The sequence below is a fragment of the Prionailurus viverrinus genome, chromosome A1 (genome assembly GCF_022837055.1).
Source record: "Prionailurus viverrinus isolate Anna chromosome A1, UM_Priviv_1.0, whole genome shotgun sequence".
In the NCBI taxonomy this organism is placed as follows: domain Eukaryota; kingdom Metazoa; phylum Chordata; class Mammalia; order Carnivora; family Felidae; genus Prionailurus; species Prionailurus viverrinus.
Genome location: NC_062561.1, coordinates 209,654,346 through 209,674,421, shown reverse-complemented (window position 1 = coordinate 209,674,421; position 20,076 = coordinate 209,654,346). Strand labels below are relative to the sequence as shown.

Sequence of the window (20,076 nt, the reverse complement as noted above, 5' to 3'; positions counted from 1 at the left end):
GCAGCCTACTTGGGATTCTCTCTCTCTCTGCCTCTCCCCCCTCTCAAAATACAATAAATAAACTTAAAAAAATAAAATAAAACAGAAGGAGCCACTATATCATATACCTGAAACTAATATGTTAACTAACTGGAATTAAAATAAAAACATAATAATAATAATAACAACAACAACAATAAAACAGAAGGAGCAAACAAGGAGCAAGAAATTCAAGGTGCCAGTGTGATCACCCAGAGCAGAGGCTTCTAAGAACATGGTTCTTTCAAGTGTTTCAGGATGTCATGATCCAGTAACTTAAAGATTATGGGAGCATTTACACAAAGGCAGTATTTGTCTATTAAGATGCTCCCTCCCTGAAAAGTACACGTCATTTACATGTTATCTAAATAGAAGTGGGCTACTCTTCAAAACACAAGTCATATACAGCATTTTAAGCTAAGGAAGGTAATAATCACAATTATACAAATGAAAAGATTAAATACACACACACTTTTCTCACTACTTCATAGTATACATCCTCACAGTAAAAGGGAAGTTTCCCTAAGTTCCCATGAACTATCTATTATCTGCATTTCTTTCCAGCTAAAACGGACACTTGAGGACAATATTAATTTGCTTTCTAAAAAACAGGAACTTTTCAGCTGGGAAAGAAATGTAACCATTTGTGTTTATTTTTTAAAGCTAGTACATCTTTACCTATAACCTCCATGTTCTTCTTCCTCAGGACATCAGAAGATGGGGGCTTCCCTACTTCATTTATGGGATCTACATGATTTTATTCTGCCTCAGACAGATCCATACTTTCAGGTTATTTTAAGAAACTTAAGACACTAAAAGCCTTACAAAGACTTCTTTTTGTGCTAGCCCTGGCCAATTAGAAGCTTATTAAAAAAAACTGTACACAAACACACACACACACACACATATATATATTAGTTTTCTTTATATGTATACTGTTGAAAGCATCTGAAGAAAACTGAATTTCTCATACTTTCTTAAGTAGCCAAATGCCCCAAACTCCAGATCCTCTAACGCACAACTGCACCAACATTCCACAGCTTCTCCCGAACACAGCAGGTACTCAAAGATTTGCTGATGCAGCCACCTCCCTCTCTTATATTCATCTAGTTTGCTTTTCAATTTTCTTAGCAGTATTATCACAGTAGTAGCAGCTTAGTATTGGGATACTATTAATCTAATATTCTAATCACAATCAGACCCAGTATTATTAAAAATGCTATCAACAAACTACATGATATGTAAAAGCAATGAACTATATCATTCTAGTAAGTCATCCAGAATCTTTCCTGATTTGCCTTTCTAGTTCTTTAATTTTTTTTTTAAATGTTTATTCATTTTTGAGAGACAGAGATAGACAGAGCATGAGTGGGGGAGGGTCAGGCAGAGAGGGAGACACAGAATCTGAAGCAGGCTCCGGGCACTGAGCCGTCAGCACAGAGCCTGACCCGGGGCTCAAACCCAGACAGTGAGATCATGACCTGAGTTGAAGTCGGACGCTCAACCAACTGAGCCACACAGGCGCCTCCCCCCCCACCCCTTTCTACTTCTTTCTATCCAATACTGACATCTTCAAGCAGCTCCCAGACAGAATCTTCTCAATACCTACTGAAAAATCAGACAACACAATCTGGCTCTCTGACAGAGTCCTGGGGAATTTTTTAAAAATCTGGAATGAAATTAAGTTAGATTCCTCATACTTTACTACAAAATAATTCCAGATGTGTAGAAGATTTAAATCAAGCATGATAATAAAACCGAAATCTCAGAGAAAAATAGCAAGAGAGTGTATTTATATAAAAATGAAAACCATGAAGTTTAAATTTTAAATTTGGGCAATTATTTGTAGGAAATATGGCAGAATTAATAACAATATTGAGAGCTCTTGTGAACTGATAGAGGAAAAGCTGAGTTTCAACACGAGAGAAAAATGAGAGAGGATACAGAACAGTTCAGAAAAGAATGAGAATGACTGATCATTTTTTCCCAAAAAAGTAATCACAGAAATGCAAAGTCAAAGTGCTCTAACTGGGGGCCACCAGATTGAAATGGCAGAACTAAGAGAAATTGACAAAACCCAGTCCTGGCAAGGAAGTGAAGAACAAGTCCCCTCTAGTGTGACGTTTGCAAAGAGACTCAAATGCAAAGAGACTCAAAAGTTTTGGAGAGCAACTGGCCATGGACATCAAAGTCCTAACAAGGGGACTGTTTTTAATGCAGCTTTCCCAATTCTAGGAATTTAGCCTAAGGACATCATCACACAAATCCGAAACACGTATTTGCGAAACATGTTCATTAAAGCATTGGTTATTACACTGAAAGACCAGAAATAAAAATCTCAGTGTTAATAATCAGTCACTTAAGTAATTACGGTACCTCCACTCAGTGGAATACTCTGCAGCCTATACAAGTAATACAGATTTATTTAAATATCAAACCGAAAACTCTGTTTTCTGTTAAGCAGGTTACAAAGTACTAATATGAACCTCACTGTTTACATGTATATGCACAGAAAATATATTTAAGTGTTAACAGTATTTCTCTGTGGGTATTGAGATCATGGCTGATCTGTTCAAAACATTCTCACATGGATCTCACATACAGCTACAGAAAGAAAGTAACAAACATGGCTCTTCTCTCTTTAACTTAAAAGGCAGTGAGACAGATGCTAAGTTCCTGGAAAGCACGCTTTGTTATTATCCTTTCAAAATCTGTTCTATCTCAGACACAGACTGCTCCAAACATGCATCTTATCTATAAAATTGAACAAGTCACCAAGTTAATTATATTTTTCTCCTTGTTGCAAAGTAAGTCATCCTTATAAGACTCATCATAATGTCATTACGATGCCACGCCCTCACAGTTGTCAGGAGAGAAAGAAACCTGCTTCTCCCACCATTAAGAGTCAAGAGTACTGGGGTTTTTAAGGTCTCAGTGTGTAGCAAAATCTCCATCTCCATCAGTCTGGGCTATGTCACGAGGGTAACATAGGTCGTAGGCATTCAATCAACACACGTGTAGAAGATCTTGCCACGTGCAAGGCAGTGGGTGAGGTGCCAGGTGTAGAAGGCACACTCCCTGCCCTACTGAGCCTATTTCTTGCAGAAGCAACAAACGCAGTGCCTTATTACAAAACACATTATTAATGCAACTGTGAGAAGTGCCACGAAGGAGAAAAACACACTGCCTAAGGGAATGTTAAGAAAGGAATCGGATCTCCTCTGGGAGGGGATAGTCAAAGACCACTTCCTAGAGCATGCGACACCTGAGGAATTCCGAAAGGTATGCAGGAATCAACGAGGCGAAGTGATGCCAAGAAAAGTACCCGCATGTGGAAAGGATCATCAACTCTGTGACATTTACTCTGACTCCTTCCTTCCTGATCCTGGCTATGCTCTAGAATCCACAGTATGGTTGCTGGGGAAATGCAACTATTAGTCTAACAAGTGGAATTCAAAAGAAGAGTAAATTTCTGCCAATTACAAAGCACTGTTGCTGCCTTATTTTCAAATCAATTTTCTTTTCAAATACTTACAAACATTTTTTTCATTTAGTGTGAATTTACTTATAGGATTTCCAAAATCATATAGACGATTTATGGTTATTTCATGATCGCCAGGTAAAAGAGCTGGGATTTTAGCATTTGCTTCCTCTGACTGATAACAAGAACGGGACCTGCAATATAAAAAAATCACATTTTAATTAGTGGATAAAACTAACAGTGCAATTTTCATAAAAGCCTGATTAACACAAAATGCACCAGAAAATACTTTCTGTTCTTTTATACAGCAACACGATAGGTTACACTGCATTTTAAGACTGAGAAAAGAGTAGTTAATGGTAAGTGCATCAACATGGAGGATGAATAACCAGATTGGGCCAGAAAGTCGAGTGATAAGCAGAGATGGTCATTTCAAGAAACTCAGGATTTCAGCATACCCTTCACACTCCCACCAGCCTTCCCTCTGCAGCCTTCCCTCGAGCTGCACACGCCTGCTCCCCTAACCCCCCACCCCTCTACAGAAGACCATCACAGAGTCTCACGTGCAGAGGCTGCTCCACAGATAGAGGACAAGAATGAAACTGGCTGTCTGTGGCCCTTCAAACACACCCTCGACTTGGCCACTGCTCCTGTTTTGGCTCACGGTTTGGTCCGAACAACACTTTCTCATCCGCTCTGTTTCCAAAGCTCTTCCAGTTCCCCACCCATTATCCCCTGGACAAAAGTCATTCCCCTCCTCTGTGGTTTCATGGCCCTCTGAACCTTTCAAGAGCGCATTTATATTATTTTTACCGTTATTCATGTATATTTCTAACGTCCCATGCAAATCTGAACTCAAGCAAAGGGACTCTGCGGTGTCCCGGTGTCCCGGCGTCCCAGCGTCCCTGCCCGGCACCTAGAGCAGGCCTCTCCACGTCACTCGCTAGGAGGGACCACCATGGAACAGGTCGGCTCACCTGTTCTCAGCCTCACAGTGGGAGGCTTCATTAGGTGTCAGTAACACAGAACCACCTGAATTTGCTAAATCGTGCTATTTCATAAGTTCCATTATGCCACTGAGCCCCTATCCTTTCAGGCTGGAATGTCCTTCTGTCCTTTTGCTGCTGAGAAGACCGGGAATTCGTACTCCGCAATCACCCCTCCAACAGCCTCTCCGGCACCCCACGCTCCTCAGTCAGTGCTCCGTCGGCCCTTCACATAGCATTTCCACATTTCTGGCAGCACCTGACCCACAGCACTGCTACGATTGGTCTCCTGTGAACAGAGAGCCAGAACAACTCCCTCTCCCTGTGGCCTGAGGTAAGCCACTCATGTTATTTACCAGGTTTGTCAGGTTCTCCCAGACCTGCTGGACTCACAGTAGGACTGCACTTCCCACTCCTCTGAGGCAAGGCGTAGCGATGCGACTTTATTTGTGGAGAAATGGGAGTGAAAGTCACATCTGTCACTTCAGGAAGGAAGCTCTGAAAGCCAGCACTTCATGCACTGGAGGGTGAGGGAGCCCTAGGCCGGGCGCCCTGCGGGAGAGACTCGGGGTAGAGATGCCAGCTGGCCCCAGAGGGCCACAGGACGAAAGCAGGTAATAAGCCTTTATTTTCACAGCAGAAAATAAGCAAATAAGATGTTAGAGCTGTTTCTGCAACACAACCAAGCTCCTCCTGGTTGACAAATTCCCACAAAGCTTAGACTAATGCTCAATAAATGTACACCAAATGAGGAAAACCTGAGTAGTACTTAAATGCAGACTTATGTCAATTCGCATTAGGACCGCCCATCAGCCAACTGGCCTCAGAGCCAGTTGAACAACTCTGGTGTCGCTGAACCACTTTCCTGGGCCCGTGGAGTCAGGGACAGCGAAGAGAATGTTCTGGTTTGCAGAGAGCCCAAAGGCCTCACCTCCAGGTTTCGGAGCTTGTGGCCTTCTCCAAGATCGCCCAAGAGGGGGAAGGTGGTGGGACCTGCGACTAGCCTCCTGATGCCCACTCTCCCTTTCCCTACATTAACCCCAGGTTTATCCAGGCACACTACCCCGCCTCTTATGCAAAGAGGCTTCCTCATTTGACTGACTTCTGCCAAAAAGATGCAAGCAGGTGCAAGACGTGTTGTGTGGGACTTCTTAGAGATCTCCTTAAAGAAAATCACCCTTCTTTTCCTCATTGCTTTCTGGAAAGGCAGACATGACGGCCACTCCTCAAGCATCCTGGGACCATGAGGCCCTCTGGCAAAGGTGGCACGGCAGCATGATAAAGAGGAACCTGGGTCTCTCATCAACAACCATGTCAGCCTTGAGCTGCCTACTCCAGACCTGACCTTTCCCGTTTGGCAGAGTCAAAACCTCAACCTAACTGATCTAGACAGATGGTGTGGGACAGACCAGTAAAACTTCTCTACAGATCAGAATCCACAACATATTCAAGGTGTGTTCCATACTTAAGAATCAAAGTTTTAACCAGGAGAAGGGTTTTTTTCCACTTTGATTGACATAAGATTCAGATTTTTTAGGAAATAGCTAAGATTTAAAATTTCATTAAAAAATTTCTAGAACAAAATCTCTATGTTCTACAATTGAAGACCTTTAGGTTACAGCTAATAATCAAAGTATCTCTATTACCTGCTTTCAATGCAAACTTCATAAATAGTACCATGGCCTGCTCCAGAGGGTGCTTTCCAAGAACAGTCCCACACTTGCAAATTGTTAGTTATACACTTCAAATCACGAGGAGCCCCTGGAGAAGGAGAGAAACACACACACACACACACACACACACACACACACACACACACAGAACATGCTTAATAATTTAACTGCACTGTAAAAAGGTCAACACATCAAATCATCTTTAGTCATGAGTATGAGCACATGTGTCTGCACAGGAGCCAGGTTCTTTCTGCAGGACTGACTGCAGAGTCACAGGAGGGACTGGTTTTAGATTTCTCTTTGTAGCTGTGGATTAAAAAATGAGAGGAAACCGATGGACGTGGGCCAACCACTAGACCACTTAGGGACTGGGCCTCCATCAAAGTCCCACCTCCAGCCACTAAGATAAATGCAGGGAGGGACGGTAGAGTCAAGGATGAGACCCAGAGAGGGCCTAGAAGATTTTTTAAATAGCCCCATTGGCCCCACTCCTTCCCCCAAAACAAATAACTACAAGTAAAAATTACGTGTTCCCCATGCCCACAAACACAGCTTCTGAGCACTTGTAGCCATTGCTGTCTCTTTGCCTGTCACCAGACTGCTACCTGCATGGAAACCCCATAACCAATCTTTAGATTTTTATGAAGCATATGACATTTACACAGTAATGACCTGACACGAGTCTGAAAAATATGTCTTTTGCGTAGGCCTAAACAACTGAAAAGTAACAAATGACTCAGAAGATTATAATCCTAATAGTGCTTATTCATACCTATAAAATAATATTAGGTCATGGAATACAGAAGCACTATACAATGAAAAATTATCATGCTGAAAAGAAAATGAAAAAAAAAAGGAGGGTACGAGAGGGAGGACAAAAGGCAAAAGGAAGGAAGAGAGGGAAGGAGGGAGTGGATAAAGCAATTATAGTGTAAAAAAGGTTATTCCCTCTCAGACTCTATATAAATGTCTCTGAAAAAGATTTTTTTAGTTTTTACACACGACTGGCATGGCATTTAGGAAAGCAATAAATTATAAAGCTATTTATATGACAGAAAACAAAAACGTTAGAAATACATTAGAAATTATCAGTAATCATAATAAAATTATTCAACAGTGATCCTGGGGGAAAAGTGATGTTTAATTATGGAAATAATATTAAAAATAAGTTCAGGGACAAAAGGATAATGTTCTTCATAAAAATAAGTGAGGTAGTAAATCTACACAAACATTTTCAATATATTTAAAAAAGATGGACACAGCATTTTATTAAAGAAAGATGTTTAGATTTCATTTATGTGACATTCAGAAAAGCAAAATTATAGACAGAACATAGGTCAGTGTTGGCTGGAGGTGGGGAGAGAGGGGCTAAATACAGAGGAGCATGGAGAATTTTCTAGAATGAGGAACGTCCTACTTCTTGATTGTGCCGGTGTTTACATGACTGTGTACATTTGTCAAAACTCACACAATTTTATCCTAAAAGGGTGAATTTTATTTTATGTAAATAATATCTTAATTTTTTTAAATGGGGCAAGAATATTTACATCTACCTTTATGGGCCTTTATAAAAGAGAACAAAAAGTACACAGAAAAAAAAAAAAAAAAGATTGCAAAGAAATGGATTTTAACCACAGAAAACCTGAAGGGTTCAATAAAGACACAGGATCACCTCATAACCAAAACAGTAATGGCAAAAAATAGCAGTGGCATTGCAATCAGTTTATTCTCTAAGACTCAGATGTACTTACCCCTTTTCTGGCTATTTACTTGCTTCATTAAATACAGAAGAATAAATGTTAGTAAGAGCCGCTGGAAACTTGAAGTCATCCTCATCCTTTTACCATCCACCATCCGGGATGGTCTTCTCAAACGTAAGGAAATGTTCATCATCCGTGCAAAGCAGTCAGTCCTAGGTGAGGAGAAGAGTTTCAAACGGTGCTCAAAGTGCTCCAAAGACCCCTCGTACTGTGCCCACCGGCACAGAAAACAGAGCCGCGTGAATACTGAAACATATTCTACATGAACAACTTTGTGCACACGAGACTCAAGCTGCCCGGGCTTCAGGAGATGTGAACATTCAGACACAGCGGTTGCTTCCGGGATCCGTCACAGGCTCAACTTTCAATGACAGCCGCTTGGGGCGCCTGGGTGGCTCAGTCGGGTAAGCATTCAACTTCAACTCAGGTCATGACCTCACGGTTCTTGGGTTCAAGCCCCGCATGGGCTCGGAGCCTGGAGCGTGTTTCAGATTCTGTGTCTCCCTCTCTCTCTGTGTCCCTCCCCCACTGTGCACGCTCACGTGCGCTTGCCCACTTTCTCTCTCTCTCAAAAATAAACATTAAAAAAAATTAAACAAACAAACAAATGATGGGCTTCAAGTTCAAGATTATAACCAAGCACATATTTATAACTCTCCACTCCAATACTATTCAGTACAGAAAAGCAGAACATGAAATTGAAGTTCTGACAATTTTAAACGATGTACGGAATGACATTTTAAATTTTAATTAACATAGTCATTTGTGACAAGTCATTATTTCTTTTTCGTTTATACCGTGATATGTTTATGTTTCATATAAAGTTAAATAGTTTAAAGAAAGAATTAGGATAAATAGTAGTACAGCAGGTTTGCAGATGTGACAAAAGTATTGACAACACAGAAATGATGAAAGTGTACCAAACACCACAATGGGAGGAAAGGGGCTGCTGGTAAACAAGAAGATGGGCACAGATTGAACCTGGAGTGCCATGGGGAGTGGCTGCAATGCAGACAGGCGTTGTTCAGCCTAAGAGCTCCCAGAGACACTTGTCAGCAAATGCCTAGAGACAGGGTACCAAGCACTGGGTCCCCATCCAGGCACTGGAGATACACACTGAGCCATACAAAGTCCTGGCCCTCAAGAAGCCTGGACTCTAGTTGGGAGATACACATATACAAACAAGTAAGAAATTTCAGATCTTGAAAGGTGCTTTAAAAACTAGAAGAAGTCTGAGGCGCCTGGGTGGCTCAGGCAGTTAAGCTTCCGACTCTTGATTCTTGGCTCAGGTCATGATCTCACGGTTCGTGAGTTCGAGCCCCTCGTCGGGCGCGGCACTGACAGCGTGGAGCCTGCTTGGAATTCTCTCCCCCGCCCCTGCCCCTCCATGGCTCTCTCTCTCTCTAAATAAATGAACTTAAAAAAAAAAACCAAAAAGCTAGAATAAGTCAATGTGTGTGAGAGTGTGTGAGTAAGTGAAGATGTTAGCTAAGCTGAGGCCTGACTATAACTAGAAGATGGCCATGATAAGAGCAGGGGAAAGAAAGGCAACAGCAGATACAAAGCCCTAAGAAAGGACAAGCTTACTAGGTTCAAACGTCAGGAGGAGGGGCTGGGGCTGGGTCCAAGAGGAGGTGGGCTGGTCAGGCCACAGAGGGCCTCTGGGCCATGGAAAGAATATGGAGTTCCGAGAAAAGAATCCACTGCTGTGTTTTAATCAGGGGAGATCCATGATCTGACGTGCACTTGGGGGAGATTTCTCTAGCTGCTACATGGAGGGTGGGCTCCAGGGGAGGAGAGAAGAGGCAGGGAAACCATAGTGCAGGTGACATCACCACCAGTGGTGAAGGCTAGGATTCTAAGAGCAGACGTGGAAGAGGCAGTCACATGCAGGCTCTGTTCTAGAGATGGAAGGTCTTCCCAATGCACTGCAGGCAGGACAGTGTGGTGAAAAAAACACAGATTGGGGCTGAAGCCCAGCCGTGCTACTCATTGTGTGGCCTGAACCTCTCTGTGCCTCAACTTCTTCATCTGTAAAGTGGGGGTGATAACAATATTTTCCTCTTAAGTTTTTTGTAAAGATTAAAGGAGTAAATAAACGTAAAGCACTTAGCAGAGTAGCACACACGTGGTAAGTGGTATTGAGCGTATTCAGTGTGTGGTGTGAGATAGAGGGAAAAGACAGGAAGCAAAGATGGCTATCAGATTTGGTGGGAACACAACAATGGAAGGATGGTGGTGCCATTTAAATCCTCTCTGGGTCCATAAAGAGGGAGGCAGCGATTTACGGGGCTGTTTACAGACAGTCTGTTTATAACAGAGATTTGTTTAAAGACCTCAACTTTGATGTGTTCCTACTCCCCTGCAGAATGTAAAAGAACTGTCCAGGAAATCAGAGCAGCTACCAAAGGCACAGATATCCAAGAGGAAAGGCTTCCGCATCTGACACACAGGGGTTCCTCAGAGGAATGACGTTCCCATTCGCTGCTGCTGGGATGAAGCCCACCACACACGAGTCCTTCCAAGGCACTGAAAACTCCTTGTCAGACCTAATAGTGCCTCGTTTTTATACTGGAACAGACAACCAAGGATCATAAAACATACAGGCAGAGCCCAAAACAATGAAAAGAAATTCCAAATAAACAGGGTCACCAGGGCAAAAATAAAAATTACTCCTAGAGAAAAGGGATAACGTGGAAAAGAGGAAAACTGAAACACAAAGAGAAAACCCACCTCTAAATCGTATTCTCAGAATGAACAGGACTCGGCCATAAAAATAAGAAGAGATGCAATGAAAAAGGAATAATCAGGAATAAAAATAGCTCTTGTAAGTTAAATGTATTGGCTGATACTAAAAGTTTTTTAAAAACGGATACAACATTGAGAGCAATCTTTCAGGAGAAAACCCAAGACAAGAACAGAACAGGTGAGAAGAGATGTTAAGAGCAGGGACTTGAGAGAGGAAAAAGGATCCAACATCTAACTAACTGGAGCCCAAAAAGAGGATTCAGAAAACGCTTTTCTTAGCAAATGCAGACGGCAAGACTTCTCAGCTACTGCTGAATACTGTCAAAAACTCAGAACAGCAATCTCGAGTAGCTTAAATAATTATAACCAAAACACAACAAGAGGCACGGGCACACATTTTAAAGGTGTTCAGCCATTTTCTGGCTGAATAACTTCCTAGTCACTTCTGGTGTCAACTCGCTCACATATTAGAATGAAAATGTATTCGTGGAATGTCTAAAATGCCAGTTGCTAAAGTTACAGAATTATTACATAGCCTGTGCAGGAATAACTGAATCAAGGAGCCCCGGAAGCGACCAAACCGTAACTGAAATAATCACACACCGCATTCACTGACTGGCTAATAAACATTAGCTTGAGGTGAAACAGTCCCTCACTACAAGTTTACAGTTGTTCTAGAAAGGAGACATGTGTCCTGTGAAGTGGCAAGAGGGGTATGTAGGCAGGCGAGCTCTGGACCAGACCCTGTGGATGCAGACTCTCCTCCTGGCTCCAAGGCTAATCAGCAGCATGACTGAGGCAAATCACTTGATCCCTCCCGGCCTCAGCCTCTGGGACTGCAGCATCGAAGCCGCCTCTACTCGGGGCTCAAGTGAGAAGCTTCCCAAAGTCAAGGTGTGATATTCCACTCCTGTTGGCAGGCAACAAGCAAGCAGATACACCAGCACAAGGTCGGCGCCGACCGCAGGCAGCGATCAAGGACACCACTGACGAGGTCAGCGAGCATCAGGCTGGGGTGTTGGGTGTGCTCAGGAACAGGACAATCAATGGCAATGCCACCAACACCTGCTTAAGTGAACACACGCAGGATGAAAAAGAAAACTTTCTTATGCCCTTAACACTTATGTAGCAAATTCGGAGGAAGTCGCTCGCGCCATATGATACTGTGCTTGTGATAGATCTGACTACTAAGCAGAGTTTCAAAGGGACTCACTTGAGACCACAACAATACACAAACAGAGCCTTCTAATGAACTTTAATGGAAAAAGGACACGTGAAACTGGTCTTTGCTCCCTTCTGATAGAAACACTGCCAGAAATTTACTTTTTTCCCTACCGGATGCCTTATTCCTAGAGGAGAACATGTTTTTAGAGAGCTTTAGGAGCTGATTTTCAAAAGGAGGCTCACTGTGGCTTGCTGTGGCAGCCCAATGCAGCAGCACATTCCTGGAGGACAAAAGAAGTGACAGGCCACAGGGGCAGGCACAAACCGGAGCTCCCCGCCCAGCCTAGAGGTGGCAGCAGCGGGCCTCATGCTGCCAGATTTTATTTTTCAAGCCAAGGTAGAAACCTGGGATGTATATGAAAAGCTCAACTTTGTAAAATGTACGGAACTAATTTGTATTTTTTAGACATTCTAAAGGCCAAACAAAATATGCCTTCAGAAGGTACCCCACCTGTGGGCCACCAGTCTGTCTCTTATGCAATACATTTATGTTAAAGGATTAAAAAACGTCAACAAATCTTCTTTTTAAGAAAACAGATCAAGCAGAATCAATTTATAAAATTGCTGGAATCGAAAGGAAAAAATCTATTTTTCGCTGGTTTAGTTTCTTTACGTTGCGTCCTGACTTCGCATAGGCTGCGGAGAAGCGCAGGCCAGCCCGCATGCAGTGTTTTCCGCCCCTCCTGGGGAAATGGAACCTCCACGTATGCACTCGGATTGCTTCCTCCTCAGCTTTGAGAATCCTGGTTCCAATCTACATGAGGTTTTGGTCCTTTCTGCTGAGGACAATTAGAAAAGAGGGTTGAAAAGAGGGAAGTAAAGCTAAAGGCAGAGAAGGACCAGAAACTGCAGTCGACAGATTTTGCTTGATCTGATTTTTCTTCTGGCGGGATGGAGGGAGGAGGGGGAGCGGGGTGAGGAGGGAAGGGGAAATGTGGCAGAGAGCTAGTGTATCCTACCGGCAGGACTCTCCTTACAGTGGCCGGGTGGCACTACAGCCAGCGGGAAGGGGCTTGAGAAACACCTGTTCAGTCAGGGAGACATGAATGAAGATGACCCAGAGCATCCTTCATCCCGAGAATGTAGCTTTTTGTCATCACCATGAGATACTTCCTGTCACCGATTCAGAAAAGGAACTGCACACTGGAGGGAGAAAAGCCACTTAACTACAAGGCAAGATCACCAAACCTACAGGAGAGATGCTGGAATGTTTACCCCCAAGCAAGGGAGACTGAATGGAAAGTAAACAGTATCCATACTGCTGATTCATACTCTTTTAGTGTCCCTTCTTTATTCTTTTTTATTAGAGGACAAAAGAAAACGTTGAAAAACTGTGACCAGCAACTAGTTTCCTAACTGCATTCCCCACCTCCACCTCCCCTATACACGAGATCTTCAGCTCCGGGGCACTGCCTTTGAAGAAGGCTTGGCAGGAACATAAACTTCTTTGCAGTTAGGGAGACCCCACTGTGCTGTTAAATCAAGTGTGGGGATTTGAGTTGAGGGAGACATACCTATGAAAAACACAAACCTGGCTGGTTTGGAAAGGCAGACTGAGACTAGACTGTGTAGGAAAACAGTAAAGGTTTTTCAGGAAGAGAGAAGCTTGAAGGAAGTGGTGTTTTGGGAAGATTAATTAAGAGAGAACTGCAATAACAAAGACAAAGAATTGTTGATATATATATATATTCAGCTACAAAAAAGTCTAGTTCTCAAAGAGCCGGGCAAGTATTCAGCACAGTGAATTTACAGTTACAACAAAGTACATCACTGAGAATAACTGTGTAAAAGAAAATTTCAAAAGCTTCCAGGGAGGGGAAGGCCATCCATACAAGTTTTCGGAAATGAGACACTATGGGAACAGTTCTCTAAAACCAGGACGCTGGGACTTGCTGCATGAACCCGACCAGCCCTCCGCCAGCACACTGGGACAGTGACAGCACTATCTTCAGAGCGGGCTGCAGAGGAGACACTGGGTGTGTGGTCCACAGACACAGTGGGGGAGTGGAGGGGAGTATCAGACTTCTTGGCATTGAAAGCTAAAGAGAACATCTCCAGAATCTGTGCAAAAATTATTTTCACACTTGAATTCTATTCTCAAACTACTAATTACGAGAGATGATAAAATCTATTTTATAAAGCTATGCCAGAACTCAAAAGCTACACCTCCACGTACCTATTCTCCGGAGGCTACTAGAGGATGCGATTCACCAAAAAATGAGGGAGGAAACAAAACATGAGAGAAATGATCCATGGAACTGTAGCCCTGTGCCCTCCCCTCTAACAGTTACCATTTCCAAGCTGCCACACCCCTTCACAACTCCCTGTATCTGCAAGTATTTCCCTTGGGCCTGGAATTCCTTTCTGTATGGCTTTCTGTCACCTCCTCTCCTCCATTCACTTGGGAAACTCCTGGCAGGAGGTAGGAAGAGCCCAGGGCGGCCTCTGAGATCCCTTCTGGGATTCCCCGGCAGGTCAGTGGCTCCTTCTTCTGCTTCCACGCTTTAATCACATCTCTAGTTCAGGGCTTGCACAAACAATGAGCCGTGGGCCATGTCTGCTTTTGTGAATGAAGTTTTACTAGCTCACGGCCGTGCTCATTTGTTACATGCTACCCGTGGCTGCTTTCGCATTATAGTGTTAGGACTGGGCAGTGTCCACAGAGACTGCATGGCCAGCAAAGCCTAAAAGATTTATTTACTACCTGGCCTCCTAGGGAAAGCTTGCTGACCCTGGCTCCCAGGCATCACTTCCCAGTTTTGTAATTCCTCCCACAGACTCCAAGTTCCTTGAGAGGATGCTGCCTCTCCGTTCACCGTAAGCCCCCACTGTCCAGCACGGCACTGACACTCACAAGTTTAAGCTGGCTGATGGCTGACCCAAGGACTGCCCAGCCCAGAACACAGAGTCGGAGCTGCAGTTCCCAATGGACGCACTGAGGCGCCCCAAGGCACAAAAGCAAGCCATCTGGGATATTACAGTGTATTTTAAATTTTCAAAGGAAACAAAGTGACATCACTGTCCAACACTGTCAGAACCTTTAGCTCAAGTTAGGAAGGCAAGTCAGTTTCTGTTTCTTTCTTTCTTTTTTTTAGAGAGAGAGAGAGAGAGAGAGAGCGCATGCAACACACACACACACACACACACACACACACACACACACGTGGGGGAGGGGCAGAGAGAGAGGGAGACAGAATCCGAAGCGGGCTCCAGGCTCTGAGCTGTCAGCACAGAGCCCGATGCGGGGCTTGAACCCACGAACTGTGAGATCATGACCTGAGCCCAAGTCGGATGCTTCGCTTAACAGACTGCTCCACCCAGGCACACCAAGGTAGGTCACTTTCAACACTAGGCGATGCTACATTCCTCTCAATGACATCACTTATCCTGCAAAGACAGGGTCATTGGGTGCTATGATAAAATACAAGCACCACCCATCCAGATATCAACGTATAAATGGAAACAAGGGTGGCAGTATCCCGACCTGTTTCCAAGGTTTGAGAAGGTATGCAGTACCCAACAGGTTCACACAAGTGGCTTTTGAAGAATAACATCAAAATATTATCTTTCACACATGTGGCTTTTAAAGAATAACATCAAAATATTATCTTTGTTTTAAAAATTGATATGCGTTATTTTTCCAAACCGCTACTAAAGTGTCAGGTCATAAATACTAAGTTGTCTGGAACTAAGTACTTCACAAAAAGAGCTGTTAGGCATTTCTTTGGACCTAGGGGCACCATGAAAACAATGAAACATCAAGAGCCCTGTGAGCCAAGAAATGTTTGGGAATCTGAGAGACATCTCCATGGCCTCCGGATTCCATTATCCTGCTCTAATCTGAATCTGCGTGCAGGAGAATGATAATGAAATGTGACTTGTGCTATAAGAATATGTCTTCGTGGATTCTGCAGGATAGCGTTTCCCCAAAAGTGTTCCTCGGTCTGACTTTTTGTTTTTCAGGATCTTTACGTTCCTCTCCTTCAGTTTTGATGATCTTCACTCCAGTGAGGACTTCCCTGTTAATTCAAGGGGCTGTTCACTATCAACTTCAGCGTGTCAAAACAATTTTGAGGAGCGCCTGGGTGGCTCAGTCAGTTAGGCGTCCGACTTCAGCTCAGGTCACGATCTCGCGGTCCATGAGTTCAAGCCCCGCATCGGGCTCTGGGCTAATGGCTCAGAGCCTGGAGCCTGCTTCCGATTCTGTGTCTCCCACTCTCTCTGCCCCTCCCCCATTCACGCTCTGTCTCTGTCTCAAAAATAAATAAACGTTCAGAAAAAAAAAAAAAACAATTTTGAGTACACCCCTCTGGTGTCTAAGACGCCTCTGAAGACTCCCCATGGTTCCAGCGTCAAGTTCCTGGCCAGCCTAGTAGACAAAACCCTCCAGAGCCATCCCCTTCACCCCCCACTGCAGCAGGGAACCACCCTCCAGCTCCACACATTCTCACAGGCCTCAGGACCCCCCTCCAACCACTGCCTCTTGGGATGCTCCACATCCCCAACTCCTCCTGTGCTTCAGGATCCACCAGACACTCCACGGCCCTGCCGACTGAGGTCTGTACATTAGCCTCTCACCTCCGATGGGCGGTCAGAGTCGCTGACATGCAACAGCCTTCAATAAATGCTAACAATGTCTATCACACCCGCGAACTGGTTTTTGCCTTCTATCACAAGAGTTAAACGCTCTATTATTATAGTACAGAAACAACCTGAAGAACACTCCTTCTTGGTCCAAAATCAGCCAAGGGATCTTCAACGTGCTGGGGAAAAGCACGATAAAAGCTTACCTTCCAAAAACAATCAGGAACAGCTCATTCCCCAGTACCTGCTTCCCCACACTCTCACCAAGATCAAGGATTTTTTTTTTTTTTAATTTTGATCTCTTCCATCTGTTAGGCCATAAATGGCATTTCCTGAATATGTAGTCAAAACTACCTTTCACGTGTCTATTGGTAATCTGAGATGCTTTATGAATAAAATGCTCATTCTGTCTTTTGCCCATTTTTCTAATTAGACACTAATATTTTTCTCACTGCTTGATAAGAAACAGCCTAACATCACAGCCCAGTATACAGATGGACTGCTACATGCACTGCACATATTTCCAGCTTGTTTTCTTACTTTCCAGTGAGGTTTTGTTGGACTTTCATTAAGTCAGGTTTCCCAATTTTGTCCTTTCTGGTTTCTGACCGTGAACACTTCCTCATGCCGAAGTTGTAAAAATGGTCGTTCATCTAATCTTCCAGTACATTTAAGGCTTTTAACATCTGAAACTTTGGTCCTTTTGAAATTAATTTCGGTGTACAAGAGGATTCGGGACGCAGGTTCCCCTGGCCCCCAAAGGTTACGCTGACCCTAACACCACTAATTAAAGAATTCATTCCTTCCCCCGTTGATTAGAGATGCCCATAAGAGAGCATTCCTTCTCAACTTCCTTGCTGGGAAGGGACTCCCTTAGCCCACCGTTCTTTCACCCTGTGCATCTTCACTGAACAGCATCATCTATTCGGTGGCTTTAATCATCGTTCACAACTAATGATGTCCAAATCCGTATTTCTAGGACTGGTCTCTTCCCAGCCACAGATGAACCATCTGTCCACCAGGCAACTTCTTGTTTATCTACACAAATCCACTCAAATGAGGTCCTTCAAGAATGACAAATATTTTGACGTGACATATCCACTTAGAGATTTCACAGATCCCTCAAAAACTCCACAGGTATAAAATTAAACTCAGTTTCCCTTCCCAACCTACTCTCTTGCGCCCCAGGTCTTGTTCGTGGCACCAGTCTCTCCTGGGTCACCCAAGCGAGAGTCACCCTTAACCCCACCTTCTTCCCCACCTCGTCCACCTACTCACCAGTTTTACCTCCTACACGTGGCTCCACCTCTCCCCCCCAACCCTTTCCCCCTCTCTCCAAGGCTACTGCTCTGGCGGGCCCTCAGCAGCATCGCCATCACATGTACTTTAATCACAGCTTAATCCACCTCGTGGCCTCTGGCTTCGGCGATGACTCACCTGGCTTCCATCAGCTTCTCCATCTCTAGCCCTCACTGTCTCTTCAAGCTTCAGGCCAACAGTCAGGAGGCGGCCCAACCAACTGCTCAGGCTGTACGTCCAAACTCAAATTCAAACTTCGGCCCCACAAGCTGATCCTCCTTCTCAACTCCCTGTCCTTGGGCGTCCTTGCCTCCTGGATCTCTCGCAGGCCATCACGCCCAGACGCTGGCATCGCTTAATGTTCCCAGTGCACCCTGCACAAGTTCCACCTCGGGCATTTATTGTATCATACCAGGTATTAACGGAGGTTACGCTTTCCCTTCCTCCAACCCTCTCTTCCCATTAATTATGAGCTCCCTAAGGAACAGAGATTTATCTTTATAACACTCCTGCATCTGAAAGGGTTTTATATGCACAATATATCCAAGATCTATTCAGTGAATTGAACAAATCCACCCAAATGGCATTTTTGGTGGGGAACTGAAAATATTTTCATGACACTCAATTATTTCTTTACATTCTGAAGAGGAAGCTGTATGGTATGCTTTTGAATGCGCCTGTCCGCAACAGAAAAAAATTATGAATAAAAAGGTAAAATTGGCTCAAATTGTTGGCTTCAAAAAAAAAAATACATGGAGTAAAGCCATCCTAAAAGCCCTTTCTAAATTCTAAGAGGAAAAAAATGATTATGTAATAGTTTTGTATGGTTGCGATGCTGGTTTCAGCTAAGTCTACTATGATAATATAGAATGTACAAATGTTATTTTCAGGTATCATGCATTATTAATACATTATTTATCACAAGCAGGCATTGCTTTAAGTTCTTTAAATGCAGTATCATATTTAATCCCCGTAAGCACCCTATGAGGTCAGTATCATTATTCTCCCCTTCTTTATAACAAGGAAAATGATGCACAGACAGGTTTTGACACTTGCCTGAGGTCACACATGTTGTCCGGAACAGAACGTGGATTTGAATCCAGGCCTAATTCCCCCATCTCTAGACAATTACACATAAATGAAAAATGTGCAGTGGAAAACTCACTGAACCAGGGCAACAAGTCCTGGGCTCCAGTCCCTATTCCGCCACTGACCAGGTGGCAGGTATGTGACCTCAGACAAATTCCCTGATGTCTCTAGAATCAGACAACTACCGCCCAGGCCTACTTCCCCCTACTTTCCATGTCCTAAGAAATGCACAGTTGTTTCATTCCTGGGGCACGCTGCTTGTCACCGGGAACCAGCAGAGCTAGAATGCGTGAAGAGTGCTGGCCTCCTCCACCCTGCCCAGCTGCCCAGCTGCGTGCTGTTCCTGGGGAAATTCCACCTGCTTTACCAGGCACTTCCGGCTGTCACCTCAAGACAGAGGTCAGACAGCCTGTGTTCAGGGAACAAAACTGCAGACTGCTACCACCTTGCTGTTCTCCCAAGTATACTCGGAACTGGTTAGCTCCTAACCCAGCAGGTGCAAGCTCAAACCTACTCCGAGGACCAGCCGGACGAGGCGAGTGGAGCTGGCTGCAGGGAACAAGCACAGAGCGGACAGCGGTGGCGGGCAGCCTGGAGCTCGTGCTGGACTCCCACATAACTGCCACGTGGGAACACAGGGCCCCGGAAGTCACAGACCTTTTTGACCCTTTTTGAAAAAAGGGACAGGAAGGCAGGTTTGGTTTGGTTTTGTAACGTGAAATCTCCTTATTTTTAACGCTGGCAACTAATTCTTTACAAAACACTATGTGGGCCAAAGGAAACATATCTGAAGGCCAAGTACAGTTCTTAGGGCACCAGTTAACAACCTGTTTTCAAAATGTATTGGCATTAAAAAATTCTTGACTTGTTGTTGAAATGATCTTAAAATATAAACGGTCTGAAGATTTATATTTCAGTGCACAGATATCGACCAAAAGGGGCCTGAATGTTTCTTAACATTGTTTGGGGTTGGAATCTCAAAGCTCTCCTCTCCAAAAGAATTCACTGGGTCCTTTTCTTTCCTTTATGGTATTCTTTAATTACAGATCTCAAAATCTGAAGCATTATTTTAGAATACGAATGCTTCTCAAAAAAAAAAAAAAGGAAAAGAAAAAGAATTAAAACAAAACCTTTAGCTTCAGACCACAGTCTACAACATTTTGTACAGATGTGGGGGCAGAGCACTGCACCTTACATTCACTTGAAACTTCTGA

At 43.9% G+C, this 20,076-nt stretch overlaps 1 protein-coding gene across 2 annotated transcripts in view; it reads right to left on the bottom strand.

Moving 5' to 3' along the window:
- The window catches only part of LIFR (LIF receptor subunit alpha), an 80,307-nt gene that overhangs the window by 47,894 nt on the left and 12,337 nt on the right, over positions 1 to 20,076 (bottom strand). For both annotated transcript variants that reach the window (XM_047853470.1, XM_047853481.1), the window contains exons 2-4: positions 7,910 to 8,070; positions 6,132 to 6,246; positions 3,554 to 3,693 (exon numbers count right to left, since the gene is read on the bottom strand). In XM_047853470.1, the coding sequence (XP_047709426.1) occupies positions 3,554 to 3,693; positions 6,132 to 6,246; positions 7,910 to 8,051 (397 nt within the window). In that variant the 5' untranslated portion in view covers positions 8,052 to 8,070. The remainder of the gene's footprint in view (positions 1 to 3,553; positions 3,694 to 6,131; positions 6,247 to 7,909; positions 8,071 to 20,076) is intronic.